The following is a 17,183-nucleotide window of genomic DNA, read 5'->3' as shown; positions in this document are numbered from 1 at the left end:
AAATTTATGATGTTGAAATATATAAAAAAAAGAAACTGAGAAACGTCTGGATCTGATGAGGTTAGTGCAATAACTCTACTCTTGGAAAGAATGTAAGGTGTATTGGTGTAATTAAGAGTGATGAAAGTAGCATGAAGAGAAGTATTCAATATCATAATCTCAGTTTTCAAAAGGATAGAAATAAATGAGAACAATAATAATAATAATCTCTTTTGCAGCAAAAGTTTTTGTATAATTTCTGGAGTATTGAATTAGGGATAAGGTGAAACGGAAAAGGAAAAGAATGATTTCAGCATTGTTCTGTAGATTCTGGACAACTGTTGATTCTCCATGATGTGGTTGGTTAAAAAAAAGTTGGAGTTTGGTTACATTTATTTTGGACTGGCAAGGTACTGCAGATGTATAAGGTCATCCTCCTTTGTACAAACTGTATACTAAATTGTGATTTATAGAGGCTGAGCATAATTACCACTGAAAGTACGATAAGAACTAGGCATGGAAATTAAATTCCTCACCTGCATCTCAGTGGAAATAAAATGTGCGAACGTTAACATTGAGAGTTTAAGGACAGATTAGAAAAAACAAGACTAGATGGTTCAGTCATCTTAAAAAAATGAATGAGAAAGAGAAACAAAGTATCATGGAAATTGGTGGAGCTGATGAGGGTGCTTTTTACTGAAGCTGCCTTGTAAATGAACTATCTTAGGTATTTCTGATTGGCTGTGAAATTAATAATGATATTAAATTAGCACTTTCATTGTCAGTTTACTTCCTGAACTTTATTTGTAACAATGACTGCAATCTTTAGCTGTTGGCATATTATCCATATTTTACATCCTTTAATTTCCATAATGTGACTCAAATGTAGCTGAAATTGAGAGAGCAAGTATGAAATGCAGCTTACTGTCTGTTTCTAAAGAACAAATTAATCATATATAAATGTGAGAGTTAGTGAATTTGTCTGTTGATTTGTTTGCATCAGTATCATATTAGAACCAACCAACAAGATTACTTTCAAATTTTCAGGATACATTCTTGTTATTCCAGGGAAGGTTTTCAGCCATAGATGAAGGCTTTAACCCCCTTGGGGGTTAAATATTAAAGATATTCATTAAAGATATAAAAATTAATCCTTTTACTATACTTCTGTCACCATCGCAACAGAAATATAATGAAATAAAAATGACTAATTCTTTTTACTTTAATAAATATCTGTAAAATATTTAATGTTCTCACAATCATGAGGATAATGAATGTATCAGTGGTCTGGGGTGGGGGTGGTGGAGCCCCCTAGCTAGACGTTCGGGTGAATAAAGGTAGTCCTGACCACTTAGTAAATCAAAAATTTTAAAAGAATTACCATAATATGTTAATAAATTAGAAAATAAAATTTTATCTTAAACAGAAATCTTTTACCAATTTTTTTCAGTCAGTGTAATGATCTTCAGGAGTCAAATATTAGACCCTGAAGAAGAAAATTCATACCTTTTTTTGTGAAATTGCAGGATTTTACATAGACAAAAGTTCCAGAATAAGTATAATATGCTGTTAATTTTTGCACAGCTATTAATTAAAAATATTCATAAGCATGGTAATCAGTCCCAAGAATATGATTGTACATGCTGCTAGCCATCTCTAAAAAATTGTTCTTCGCCAAGAAATAGGGTAAGTTAATGGCTAATTCCTTCCCTACAGAGACACACGTTATCAATTAATGAACTCTTATCTTATTTTCAAAATTTCTGTATTTAAATCTTTTTCAGGTAATATTCTTCAGTCACTGATGAATGGACTAGATGAATTTGATTCTGACGATGAAGAATCAAATAGTACAAATTTAGCTAGACCTTCAACTTCTCAATTAAAAATGGAAACTGAAGCATTGGATTAGAGAACTTTTCTTTTAGACATGAATAAGTATATAGATAATATACACAGCCTACATCTTAGTTGATACATTTAATTGTTATTTTATTACTTTTTTTAATCTGTTATGATTCTGAATTACTGATAGAAATACTAACTTAATGTAATTTTTATATTAAACTGAAAATTTCGAGAAATTAATAAACGTTCTTTTTTTTGACAGTTCTATAATTTGTTTTATTGACTTTTAATGATTTATTAATAAATATCATAAAATTACACATACTTCTTTTTTTTTTCATTTTGTTTTTTTCATAATTTATGTATTACTGTTCTTTCTTTCATCATTTTATTTAATAAGAAAGTTGGTTGAAGAGTAATTGATGTATTTGTCAAATACAAACTGTAAATTAGAATAGTTAGCACAACTTGATACATGTACATTCATAGTAAGTTGGATGGCTTCAGCAATATTTGAACCAATAATTGTTATTAGGTTATATCTAAACAGTAACCCTTCTTGTTTGTGTATTTTTTTATGTTTTTGTATTGCCTGGCTATTATCTTAATTATTTCACATTTGATAATTCATTTTATTTATTTTTCTCGTGTCTTTCATTTTATTGGACTGTTAACATTCATTCTGTATTCTGTGTTAGATGTATTAATCTCTAATTTCTTTTATATTAAATTTTTTTTTTTATTAAATTATCAGTAAGAAGTCACTGTTACTTTATATTGATAGACAGTTAAATATTTACATATCATAACTGAGGGAATAAAATTTCTGTCTATGTATAAAATATCAGTGCGTTTTAATATCTACATTTTTTATGTTGCTAAAGTAGAAAACAGTTTTCATTTAAGAAATGAAAAATCTAAATTATACAAAACTTATCTAATTTTTTGAAAAAAATATTTGTATTGTGTATTGTAATTCTGTAATTATAAATGTTGGTTTAACATTTCAGGATTATCTTAGGGAAATTATACCAATTCATAAGAAGAGTGTTTTATTCTGGTCACTTTTTCTGTTTTATATTTGTGACACCTGTATTTTTTTTACAGTATGACTTACTATACTCATCCAAACAGCAATTGGTTCCAGTATTGAAAAAACTATCAGATTGTCAATGGATACAGTTAGCCGTCTCCACAAGACCTATAATTAATTATTAATTAAAATAATTTTATTGGCATAGCTTAATTGATTTTTTTTTGGCATTTTTAGTTTTCCACTTATTTTTTTGATTTTCAATAGTAGTTTATGGATGAGCTTGTGAATTTCAAATAATTAATTTTTATACATATGAATATGATGAAAATTACACTCATTTACACATTTTGATCCTTTCATAATTACTTTTCAATCAGCTGGTCTTATTTTTCCTAAAATGACTGTTTTGCTATTAATTATGATTTAATTATCTTTTTTCTTTAATTCTTTATTAGGAATTTTTGGTTAAAAATTGATAAAAGATACCTCAATACCTTTTGTGAAAAGAATTGTAAAAAAAAAAATGTATAAAAATATTGTTATACTCTAATAATAGTATTTTTAAGGTAATTGTGAATAATAGATATGTTTTTTATCTTGTCAAAAAAATTATTAAAAATAATGTTTAGTAAATATCAGTTTTTAGTTAAGATAATGTAGATTGATGTTAAATTTTCTTAGTGAATGGTGACGTATTTTTATTTTTTAATTACATTTTGTTATTGTTGGTGGATTGATACGTACTGGATACTGTGAGGAATCTTAAGTAAATTTTTCTATATTTTGATTATTAAATTTCTTTTTACTGTTATACTGTTAATAAAATGTATTTTGTAGTATTTAGAAAATTTAAAAGACATTTTATACTTACTTTAATCAGTATGCATGTATGTTTTTCTGTTAACAATTTTTTTAATTTAGTACATAACTATTGTGATTTCATTCACAGCAATACTTTTTCCTGCTTTTGTTTTATTATCTCTCTCTCTCTCTCTCTCTCTGTTTTGAATAACTGCTATGACCATTAAATTTTAAATATAATTTTACAGTCACATTGATTAGTCATCATTTGTACCACACTTTCTTTGTTACTGGAAGATTAGTTCAAATCTAATTGAAGGTGTAGTTTTCGTTAATTAGATTTTAATGATGTCAGTTTTAGACTGCAAAGTAAAAATACTACTGCCAATTGGTCATATCAATTTGGACTAACCATACATAGCCTTCTAAATGCTAGTTGTGCAATAAGAAATTTTATTTTGAGTCAGTATAATTTTAATATAAACAGAAAATCAGGAGTAGGGTTTGGTTGTAGCATCTATAGTAATAATGTATAATTTTTTTTTTGTAAGAAATTCATTAAAAAAAAAGTGAAATTGAAAGAACCTTGTATATATCTAATTAAATAAATTATTTTAAAATATATTTATTACTCTATTTTTTCTTTTCTTTTTTTTATAAAATGAAAGTTGTAAACTTTAAAAAAACACAATTTAATTTAATCAAAACCAATGTGTTCTCAAGGATATAAACTATCTTTATAAAAATTTTCATAAGTAAAAAGTTTTTCCAAACTCTAATTTAAACTAACCAGTTATAAATCGTATTCATCTTTGTATTCTGTTCTGATTTAATGTATGTTTACTAATATACAGTTAATCATACCGATACATATTTTGAAAACAAAGAATCCTGAATTCTGAAAAGGAAACAATTTTTTGTCTTTACTATAGTAGAATATTGTCAGAGAAAATCTTTTTTGCCAAGGTTTTCTTTCTTGTACATTAAGATCTCCATTGCTGCTTCTGGGGAAATATCTTGTAATTACTGTACAGAATTTTTATTTTTTTTTTATGTACTTTTGACTCATTCATTTTAGCCAATAAGTTTTATATATATTTGTTAAAACAGATAATAAGTTTGATAAAGTCAGTTAGTAATAAATAGGATTTTCATTTATTTATTTCAAAGAAAAGAAAATATCTCTATAACATTTCTATAGAGATATTCAGAATTAAAAATTATTTCACCAGATATTAATAAATGTAAATAATTAACTTAAAAAAAAGACATAAAAAACAATATCCTAGTAATAAGTAGTGTTGCCATAACTCTGTTATTTTAGCTACTCTAAAATTACAGAGTTATTAAATAACAGTTAAGTGTTTTTTTTTTTTTAATTTTTGCTCACAAAATCATATATCTGTATGGAATTTTGAACTTAGTCTGCTAGGGTAAATACCAGAACTGCAATTCTAGAAGCAACATAACCTAAACTCTTATACTATGTTCATTTATGCTAGTATTTTATTTATATGTGATTAGTTTTCATTTGTAATATATCAGCACTAGAAAAAAGGCAGGCCTATAGCCCGCCTCACATGCAGTTCTAATGTGGAACCCATTATTATTAAACAGAATTTTTTTTAAATTTATTTAATTTTATTATATTTAACATAAATTTAATTCTGTTATTTTTGTTACATTATTAATTCGATTGACTTGAATCATTCGGTTCAAACCCAGCTAACCCAGTGATAGAGCCTCACAATTCACTAATTCATTTAAGTTTACGCTTCATTCAAAATAAAAATGTGAGCATGTACAGCAAACAAACCAACACACCATGCTTTATTTAGAAGAATGGAAAATTTTTAAAATTATAATATTTATGAATTCTTCTATTTCATGATGAACACAATAATGTTGTACATATATTTTGTAATTATAATGATTATAATAAATAGAAACTTTATTAAGTTGCTCTTTTACAATTTATATTTTGGTTTAATGAATCTTTGGTGGATCCATCTTCTTCAGAGCATATTTTTATTTATTTGATTAAAAATACAAATATTAAAAATGTATAAAACTTATCAAACTACTGATGCTTCAGTTACTTATATTAAAATTAATTTAGTTGTGTAAATTGTTGTGACTATAGATACAATCAGCCTAGATCTTCATGTTGTAAATTTATCTATAGATTAAATACATCATTTTTATATAAATTTAAATTCATATACAGTAGATGTGGCTTATTAGAATCGCTGGGTAATTGAATCAGCACGATGATTGAATTAGTTTTCTAAAACTCAAACCAAAATACAGGAAATTTGTATAATTTTCTTTTTGTAATAGAATCAACATTTTAATATTTTATTTTTATTTGCTATAATACAAAATGTATTATTTATGTTTATTACACTGTATTATGTTTATGCTTTTATATTACTGTAGTGTCTGTACGTCATGTTTAAGTTGATTGCTCCAAAGTAATGGGTCATATCGTACCATGGTTTTGCCGCTAGCTGGCTAAAGAAAAACAGTGCAGTACATTTCAAGCCATTTGTCTTTTAGTGCATTTCATCTTTCTACATTTTGGTTACTGTACATATGATTTGATCTATATGTTTGTTTAAATCTTTTAGTTTTCTTTTTGCGTGTGCTTCAACTGTTAATATTTAATGTTTCATTGTGGTCATTTGTGATTTTGTGTGTTGTCTGTTTTTTGTGTACTGTACTGAAATTTTTGTGAATTTCAAAGGCATGTCACATAAACAAAAGGATTTAAATATACATAAAAAATCAGGGGTTTTAAAAAAAGATATGATAAACTAATTAAATATAGTCAGCGAGAAGCTGCAACGACACTGGCATTAGACTTCACTTTTTCATGTCATTAAAAGCCGCAAAGAATTAGAGGCTGCAGTCATCCTAAATGAGAGTGTGAACATAAAGAGGAAACATGATTGTAAGAATGAAAATGTTGAACTCGCTTTAAAGTGGTTCACTGAGGCAAGAACATTAAATGCATCCATCAGTCATGGAATCTTAGTGGTAAAAGCAAAACAATTGCAGAAAAAATTTGATCATAATTTAAATAAACAGATGGTTGGCTTTCTCATTGGACAGTGAGAAACAATATTGTTTAGAAGAAATCATTCTGTAAAAAATTGGATGCTGATCAACCTGCTGCATATGGCTAGAGTAAGAACTGCATTTCTGAAATTTTGAAAAACGTCAAACCTGATGCTATCTACAATTGCGATGAACTAGGGTTGTATTTCACAGCGCTTTCTGATTTTTATTACGCTTTAAAAAATGACAACTCAGGTGGTAAAAAACAGAAAGACAATTGAACAGTTCTTCTATCTTACAAAATGAGTAGAAGTGATAAAAAAGAACGCGTAAAGTTATAGGCAAATCAAAAAAACCTAGATGTTTCCTTGCCTGTAAACTACAATTCAAACAAAAATTTGTGGATGATGTCTGATTTGTTTTCTCAGTTTTTGATTAAATAGAATGAAAAATTAATCAGTCAGAAAAGAAAAATAGCTTTAATTTTACACAATTATACAGCTCATATAACGGTGAGTTATAATTTAAAAACTAAGTTTGGTCGCAACACCATCGTTAAAAGAAGTAATCGATGCACTATCAATTCTATGTTAAAATTTGGAGTTGTGTGGAGGAAGATCAGAACAGTTATGTGATTTTTATAAAGTGGAAAATTATGCCTTAGAACACAATAAAAATAATTTACTTCAAGAAAAAGATAAGCAGTTACATGGAATTACAGAATAACTGAAATTTGTGTAGTCTATACATAAGTTACAGATTTGCTTTTTCTTAATTAAGTGTATAAAACTTTGTTATAGATTTACATTTTACAGTATTCCACATGTTTTAGTATATTTTTATGATATACTACTTACTGTATTTAATAGAATTAACTAAAACAAAAATACATGACAGTACAATTTTTTTTTTGTTTTTTTAATATTAAATTAGTTTGTTTTAAACTATCATGTTATCAACATTAATACTGTACTTAATACATAGTCATTAAACTGCATACATTATGTTCTACAGCCATTTTATGTAAAATTAGGTAATGTTTGTAAACGCAAAGGAGAATGACTTTCAACGCTCAATTTAATAAGCTGCTTTATTGACTTACTTTAGTTATGTACAAAAGTGTTTCAAATAAGCAGCATCTACTGTAATACTATGATACCCGCCAGGTTGGTCTAATGGTAAAAATAATTGTTTCAAATTCAAGGTTCTGGGTTCAGATCTAGAAAGTTTTATTTATAAAACTTATAAATGTAGTTAAGTTACTTATTTGAATACCAGACAGTGGATACTGGTTTACCTTGGTGGCCAGGATTCAATTAACCACATATCTCAGGATGGTTGGCCTGAGTTTGTACTGGACTATATCTCATTTGCAAGGTTTGATCAAAAAGTAATGAAGAATTTTAATTTTCTCCAAAAGTATTTATTGAATCTTCAATGTTCATCCCGTCCCTTTTAAATTTGTCCCCCCTATTCTATTATATACTTATGCCAAAGTAGTTTCCAGTTTGAAAAATACTGGTAAACACCTCTGTGGGTATCATCTTGAGCTTGGCTTGTGATTTTACCTTTATCTCGTCTATTGTTTAAAAACATTGACCCTTGAATGTCCTTTTAAGTTAAGGAGATAAGAAAAAGTCACAGGGTCTTATTTTTCTGGATAATAGGGTAGGTGGTATCACAACGGTGTTATGTTTCACCGAGGACTGTTGGGATAAGTAAAGCAGTGTGCACTGGTACATTGTAGTGCAAAATCCATGATTTGCCTCAACAAAGTTTGGGTCATTTTCTTTGGATTGCTCATGTAATTCTGGGTAATACTTGACTCTACAATCTTGCTTTCGGAATTCGTGATGGCTACTTCATTTTAATTGAAAAAACACTTAGCAAGACCTTCACATTTCACCGGACTTGGTGTGCTTTTTTGACTTGGCTCCTCGATGATTGAGCCTTCTTCTCAACATTGCAGCCATACACCCACATTTCATCATCAGTTATGACATGTTTGTGCAAGTCTGGGTCATCAGTAAGCATTTGTTCAGCAATGGTTATCTGATGTTTTTGGTGAAAATTAGCAGATTTGGAATAAATTTGGTTGCCACTCATTTCATATTCAAAACATTAGTAAAAAAAAATCATTTTCAAGAGTCATGAGCCATATGCAATTTTTATTTCTTCAGCCACGAATGGTGATTTTGTGATTTGTAAGCACAATATTTTTAAATTTTACACATTTTCATCAATGATTAAAATATTAGGATGCCCAGATCTCTCTTCATCTTCAGTGTCTTACTTAGCCTTGCTGAAAGTGTTTGTACCACTCACAACCCCGTGGTTATAACATAGCATCATCACCAAAGGTCTTCTTTAAATTTTTAATTCTTCACTGCACAATTCCATTTTTAACATAAAATTTCAGACAGATTTTCTGATCCAACATTTTGCCATACAAAAAATCACCAAACAGTAAAGTATCTCTTGCTTTTTCAATCGCCAAACACAAAGTAATCCTAGCAGATGCCTGAAAATTAACCTGTATGTCACTGACAGTACTACCAATCTACAGAAAAAATATCAAATCAATTGACAAGATTTTCACAGTTCAAAAATTATTATTTTTGAACAGACCTTGCATATCATCCTCATCTTATTAGGCCACAGGTTGGTTATCATTCTCAAGTTGAATAGATTGCAACATGCACAGGAATAAAAAAAATTCTTTTGCAGTATGCTATAATTTTTACTCAATATTAAGACCAAAAATGTATTACAAGTCTAAATTCAGTGTTGCTACTATCACACTATCAAATTTCCACAAATTTCAATCCCTGGCAATATAAGATTGTTGTCATTTTATTTAGTTAATATATCATTGAAATTCACAAATTTGTTTCTTTTAAATAAAAATTTGTTTCTTTCAAATTAAATTCTTTTTTTTTTATTAATAAATGTTGCAGATATTATATTGAAAAGTGTTACATCTTTTAATAATAATAATAATTTTTTAAAGTAGTAATCTACTTATAAAATTATTTATTTATTGTTATTAATATATACCAGTAAAATGTAATTTTTTATGTCATTATTTTTCAATAAAAATTGTATTAATTTATGAAAGATATAACAGAAATACCGTAAATTATTATAAAGGAAATTCAAAATAACTAGTGTAAAAACCAAGTACAGTAAGGGGCAAATTATATTATTTTTATATTTACACATTAAAAAATGAGTACCATATTATTTAATTTTATAATTTACAGGAAATAGATTTAATTTTTATTAGTAATCAAGTTATTTGTATTTGAAATGATGATATGTAATATATTTTATATTTTGTCTTTTTTATTAATGTTTTTTTATTTGAAAAAGTTATTTGTTTTTTTTTTTTTTTTTTATTATTTTGCAGTGTGGATGGTTTATGTTAAAGAAAAATTGTTACAGTAAATTATTTGTATTGAAGAAATATCTATATTACAATTCATTTGCAATGAGGCTTTCATTCAATTTCACCATAAAATTATTAAGACTATTTTTTCATTATTCTTAATTTATTTTTCTCTCTTAGAAAATGTGTTTATAATCATTAGCCTATTAAAAAAAATGTATAATATGTATTTTTTCGTTTGTATTCTAATAAGTTTTATTTTTATTTTTTGGAATTAATAGAAGATTGTTAGTATTCCTATGCATTTAAGAATAATATTTCAGTAATAATTGGTTAAAACAGGTGTTAAATTTGAAATTAATCTTTTCTTTTCAATTTGCTTGCCCTTTTGTCTTTTTTTGTGATTGTATTATAAATGTAAAGATATTTTTGTATAGACTTTTGAATATATCTGTGACAAATGATTCAAAACATAGAACATTATTAAAAAAATGAAAGATGTCTATAAAAAAAGAAGTGTCTTATATTTTATTGTTCATAGCTATGAATTTATACACTTTTCTTATTTATGATGATAATATTAGTTTGTGTTATGTTAGTAATAAAATAAATATTGAAATTATAAATAAACTATTGTCTTATAGATGAATGTGTAGTCAATTTTTTTTTTTTTTTGATTTTGTGGATAATGGATAATTATTTTTAAATAATTAATGAAAAATAATCTTTAATTTTATATTTAATTAATTCATTTATTTAATTGAATTTACCTGAATAATAACTAAAAAGGGTATAATTAAAAAATAAATTTTTACTTTTAGTATGCTTGTACAGTAAAACCTGTTATAAGTGGTTCTATTCTATATAATATTGTTGTTTTCAAGGTATGATAATTTTAATGTATAAAACAACATAGCAATGCACTGCATGTTTTTCATAGTATATTAAAGAAGAATTTTCTTCTACAAAGTGATTTCAAATGAAGTATACATTTTTGATAGCTTATTAAAAATTTATTTTTTAAGAATTGAGATGATTACTTACATGATTATATAGAAGAATTCTTTAAGTTTTTATGTATAAATGTTCAATGTGTGAACTGTTTGTAACATGACAGATATCAACATGGTAGTCGAATTCGTCCCAAACATCTTCAAGCATATGCTGGTCAATGGTAGCTACAGCATTTGTGATTCATTCTTTAATTCATTGATATCAACAGGAAGGGGTGGTACAAAAATGCCCCTAACTTTTTTTTGTCTTTTACATAACTCCATAAAAAGTAGCCACAAGACATTAAGTCTGGACTACATGGTGGTCAATGCTTGAACACCATGTTTTCCTCACTTGCACAGCCAATCCATTGTTTGGGAAGACGTTCATCCAGATAATTTCTGATGTGTAAGTGCTACTGAGGTGGAGCTGCATCTTGTACAAAAATAAAGTTGTCACTATCTTCCTATTAGTCATTCACTTAACATGTCCAGATAAATTACACTGGTTATTGTCAGTTCGTGAAAAAAGAACGGCCCATACACCCTTTCACGAGATACAGCCCAGACACATTCACTTCAGGGAAATCGCATATATGTGGTAAACTTTCTGTTGGGTTTTCTGTAACCCATATTCTTACATTATGTCTGTTAACTTTTTCACTTAACATGAAATGTACATTCATCATCGAAAATTAGACAATGAAAAAAGACCATCATCATTTTCAACACATTCCTGCAACTCCTCACAAAAATGTTTATGTAAGACTTTATCGTCGACATTTAAAATGTATACAAACTGTAATTTATAAGGCATCATTTTCAAACATTTCTGCAGAATTTTCCACACAGTTGGTTGCGGAATTTGTAATTTTAAACTAGCTGATCTAGTCGATTTGCCTTGACTACGTTGATACACATCACAAACACAATTAATTTGTTCTTCAGGAACAAGAGATCTTCCACCACTTTTATTTTTACACAGACACCCAGTGTTTGAAACTGTTTATTCCAGTCATAGATTAATTTTCTTGTTGGTGATTTACCATATTTTGTTCTGAAATGTCTCTGCTCAACAGTAACTGAGTTTGTTTTAGCTAATTCGAGCACACAAAAAGCTTTCTTTACTGCAATAGCGGCCATCTTGCCAGACTGGTAACATGACACATCAGTTAGTGACGTTAGCAGCAGAGCAGATATACCAACATAAACTTTAAAAAATTCCCTTAAAACCATATCAAATACTGTATTTACCTATACCAGTTTAATTTTTTAAAAGCTATTGAAAGTATATTTCATTTATAATTACCCTGTATATTAAGTTACACTAATATGCCTTACAAGTTACTAATGTTCTTTTGGGTTAAATTTTAGTTAATGGCACTATTTCAGGAATGTTTAGCTTGAATTAGACTTAAACAACCTCAAAAGTGTTATTAGGCTTGCATAACCTGCTATAATCTTGACAGTGTAATCTTAGAATGCAAACTAAATAATTATTCTCCATATAATTATTAGCCCAAAGCAGAAATGTTTCAAAACATTAACTTATAGCAAAGAAAAAACAATTGTGTGTGCTTAAGACCACATGACTGAAGTGAAAACTTCTGTTGTGATCGTAATCGTTTCGAAGTTATATATTTATAATATAATGATATTATTTCATCCAACAGATGAATGATCCATGAATGATGGATGAGTTTTTCATCATCATATTAAGATCATATAATGATCTTAACATAATGACATTACTTGGATGAATCAGGAACAAGGCATAAATTAAATATTTATACATTTATACAAAAAAATGATTTATTTTAATTTATATAATCACACAATCTACAATGTGTGCACTTATAACTAGGTAATATTTATTCTGTTGAATCATGCCATGGTTGATTCTATAAATCAATATTTTTTTTAATATTATCGTGATCTAAGAATGAAACAATGGGCTTGTGGTAACTAAAGTATGAAATAAATGTGTTTGATTGAAATCTGTGTAAATATCTAAAAAAAAAACCTGTCCGTTGTAGTTCCTTATTTTGTTGCAAATCAGTTAAAGGCATATTTCTTTTGAGTAATCCACATTAAAATCCCTACTCAAAATCATTGCCAATTGATGTAAGTTTCAATTGAGCAAAGCAGGTTTATACAACCTGCTGTTGTATAAATGAGCAAATTTTCATGGATGAATTCAATGATTTTATTCACTCTTAATTAGGTGGGATGAAAATAGCAACTGTTATGATTATTTTACTAGTTTCTTGCTGGGCTAAACTTGATTCTTCCAAAGTTTACCCAAATGAATGTGTCACCTCAGAGCCTAACAGATCAGACTTATTCACAACCCAGCAGACTGTGTCTCTTGCCCTTGGCTAAACTCAGCTCACCCAAATTTACACGAATTAACATTTTACTTGAGAACCTGACATATCAGACTTTTCCAATGACCATCACTTTTTAGGTACGCTCCACACCTAAAGAAGTTTTCACTTCTTTATACCTTATAAATTTAATTTTTTTATAGCATGCAAGTTTATGTTCTTTGTAATTTATAATACAATCAAAAATGTATTTCTAAACTTTTAAATAAAAACATACAATGATACTTTTAATAACTCTTAAATATACTGCTAAATTATTCAGTCTATGGGTGGCCACTTTTGAACAAGCCAGCAGAACCAGAACTCTTTTTAATCATTCATTGAGGATTTATTTAAGTTTAAACCATTAAACTTTCAGTGATATATTGAATAAATCCTTTTTAGTCTAAATTCAATTACATTGTTATTACTTTCTGAACTCGACTAGACTAGTTCTAAATAACTAGTTTCATTGGTATTGTTATGGATTTCAAGATTTGTGGTGCCAGTATTCATTCATGTGTATATTTTAGTTACTGGTGAGTTAAAAAATGTACTTGAGCCATTTATGACTTGTTATTTTCTCCTAAGACTAAAGATTTTATATTTATAAGTATGAACAGCATGACTGCTATTTAATGTGATATGAGAAAAAAATTTGTATTGTTTTAATTTATTCTCAAAAGGTTAATATTATTTTTTTTGTTAGTTTTCAATATTTAATTTATTTTGTCATACACTTATGGTTGTGAATGATGGTTGAAATATAATTATAATAAAAAAGCAGAAGGTTTTCTTGCTTGTTTTAAATACTTAAAATTCAGTTTTTATGCAGAAGATAAATATTATACTGAAATTAATTCACTCATTTTTTTTTTTGAATGTGTAAATTTATTTCTTTATACATATAATGAAATGACTTTTATTGTTTTTTTAATTATTGTTTCAAATCTTAATTTATAAAATAATGATTTGTTGTACTGCAATAAATTGCTTTATGTGAATAAAAAGTTGATTAATTTAAGGTTCACGTTTTATGACATGTTAATTTTATGTTGGATGCCTTTTGTTAATGCATGTAATGCTAATATATATCCAGTTTAAAATTTTATTTGATATTTTATATCAAATTTTGCTGTGCATTTAATAAAATACTATTAATTTTCTCTGATTAGAATTAGAATTATATTATTTGAGTAAAATGATTGATTTGTTGAGAATTCAAAAATCATTAAAACAGATTTTTAAACGTTATTACGATATGCGTTTGTATGATATTATTACTATTATATTTTGTTTTATATAGTTTTATTTATTGTAAGTAATCATTCATTCATTCCACATTATCATACCACATTTCATTCAAAATTTTAAAATTGTGTATAAATATAATAATATGATTAAATTTACTTTAATATCTAGGTTATAAATAAAATTTATTTTAATTAGTTATAAAATAATTTTTAATTTTTTTATTTTTATCCCCGTACACCTTTGTTCTATCTTGAATTGTGCATTTAAACATTTGTATTAAATGTCAGAGTATTCTATAAAAGCATCTACTTAAAGAAAAACATTGTGTTGTTTGATAATCTCTTATACCACAAGATGATGTCAAGGTTAAGCGAGTTCTTCAAATGCAAACATTATCATCCTATGGGTATGTGTATACATATCATTCTATGTCCCTCAAATGTTGTATCTTATATTAAAGTGCTACAGAGTCATATAGAGTATTCATTCATACATACATATAATACGGTTGTAGAATAACTGAAAATTATTTTTCAATTAACCAGGTTTTTTTGTAATTAAAAAACATTATTAATGTAGCAGTCAATGGGTCTGCACATAATTACAACTAAATATTCTTGCTTTCCTTGTCAACTGGACTCATGCTGTAGTATTTGAAACTATTTATAGGCTGTAAGATATGGTAGAAGTTATAACTAAAGACCTCTAACTAAAGATCTCTTCATTGATGTAATCAAAGAAAGCCTTGTATTCAAAACATTGCAAGATGATGTAATGAATTTTTAATCCAGAATGAAAAGTTAAAACTATTACTTTTGATAATCTTCCACTGAATATCGGATGTGTACATTTACTTATTTAATTTTTAAAGCAGCACAGCAGTTAGAGAATTTCTATTCACTATTTTGAGATGTGACTGTCTCATCTACATGCAACATCGACTATCTTTACATATGTAACTGCACATATACAAGTAAATTATTTAGCTGTGATGGAAAACTGCTGCACGCTTAGTCCAATTTAATCATGATGAAAACTGTACATATGCTCATGCCCATTGGTTTATCTCCTACACTTAACCAATCAGTTCTCTCTTAAACCTCAACAGTTGTTATTTCAGCAGATCTAAAATGATTGCTCCACTGCTAATTTAACTTCTAATAAAAATAATTTTGGCTCTTTGGGCAACTGGCCCATGGAACCTAAAGTGGGGCTCCAATTTGTGTCTAGGTACAGTTATTTTTTTTTTTAGATCAACCTCTGGTGAATCAGAACTGAGCAGAGGATGTGTTAAAAATTTTTAAATAATTTTAAATTTAATCCTAAGCATTAGCTATTGGCAGAAAAAGAAATACTTCGAGGATGTAAAAGCATTTTTGAATTAAAGATTGTTTTAACTTTTTTATTAACATTATTTTTATAGTATTGTTTTTTTGAACACACTCTGTATATGGTAACTTACATTCTAATAATACAGTTCTACGTACTTTAAACCTACTTGTTCCATTACTTACTTAAATCATAAGTAAAATCTTTTTGATTTTTCTTTCTTAAATAAGTAATGGAGTTCATTAAATTAATTACATATTTTTAAAAGATGGTCTGCAGCTTTCTTATTTCTAACTAGTTTCTTCTTTGGTCTAAAATTTTTTTATGATCTTTTAAACAAAATAATGGAGCTTATTTAGCAGATTGAAGGTGAAAATCTAACCTACTTATTATACCTGAAGGTCATATATTCACTTACATTACAGCCTCTGAACTGAAGGTAAATTCTCTTAGACTCCAACCAAAATCTTTTCATCTACCCAGCTTCTTAAAAGTGCTGGGCTTGGAATGGAGGACAGAAAAATATTTTTGGGTCCTTGTTTTATCTGTGCTATATTAACATACAACACGCTACTTGGCCATGAATGAAGCTCTTCTTAGTCAGTTTTTAAGAGCATATTATTACTGCCATCAAGAAATAAATTATCCCTACCTATTTTTACTCATGTACTGAAGTAAAAATTAACTAAAAATTCCAATGAATGCATGTTTTTAAAAAATTCTCCTAAAGTAAATATATATTAAAATGTAGCAAATGTTTTCTTTTTTTACATTTTTGTAAATGTGTTAATGGTATGTGCATAAACTATATGTGATTGGATTTTTTACCATTCCGAGTGGATATTAAATGTAAAGTTATTGAGTTACTTTAAATAAAAACTAACAAAGAGTCAAATTTTTACATTTATAAAAAAATTAAATATTTTTAATGTGTAAAAAAATTTTGAAGTTTATTATTTGAAAATACATTTTTCAAACCAGCAGATGAAACTCCAGAACATCCCTGTGATTGGTATCAACAATATGGTTTGGTTGATGCATTATAATTTTATTTTAAAAAAATATCGAGTACTATATTATGCAAAGAATTTGTTAAACCTCTACATGAAGAATATCTGTGAGTGTAATTC

The 17,183-nt window shown here is 27.2% G+C and overlaps 1 protein-coding gene across 2 annotated transcripts in view; it reads left to right on the top strand.

The window, feature by feature from the left end:
- Nucleotides 1-13,160, top strand: part of LOC142330534 (Golgi to ER traffic protein 4 homolog) — a 61,770-nt gene extending 48,610 nt beyond the window's left edge. For both annotated transcript variants that reach the window (XM_075375872.1, XM_075375871.1), the window contains exon 8: nt 1,764-13,160. In XM_075375872.1, the coding sequence (XP_075231987.1) occupies nt 1,764-1,891 (128 nt within the window). In that variant the 3' untranslated portion in view covers nt 1,892-13,160. The remainder of the gene's footprint in view (nt 1-1,763) is intronic.
- The last annotated feature ends 4,023 nt before the right edge of the window (nt 13,161-17,183 follow it).

Source organism: Lycorma delicatula, chromosome 9 (genome assembly GCF_047948215.1).
Source record: "Lycorma delicatula isolate Av1 chromosome 9, ASM4794821v1, whole genome shotgun sequence".
Lineage (NCBI taxonomy): Eukaryota > Metazoa > Arthropoda > Insecta > Hemiptera > Fulgoridae > Lycorma > Lycorma delicatula.
Note: the sequence above shows the minus strand (reverse complement) of the source record. Positions and strands in the feature narration are given on the sequence as shown.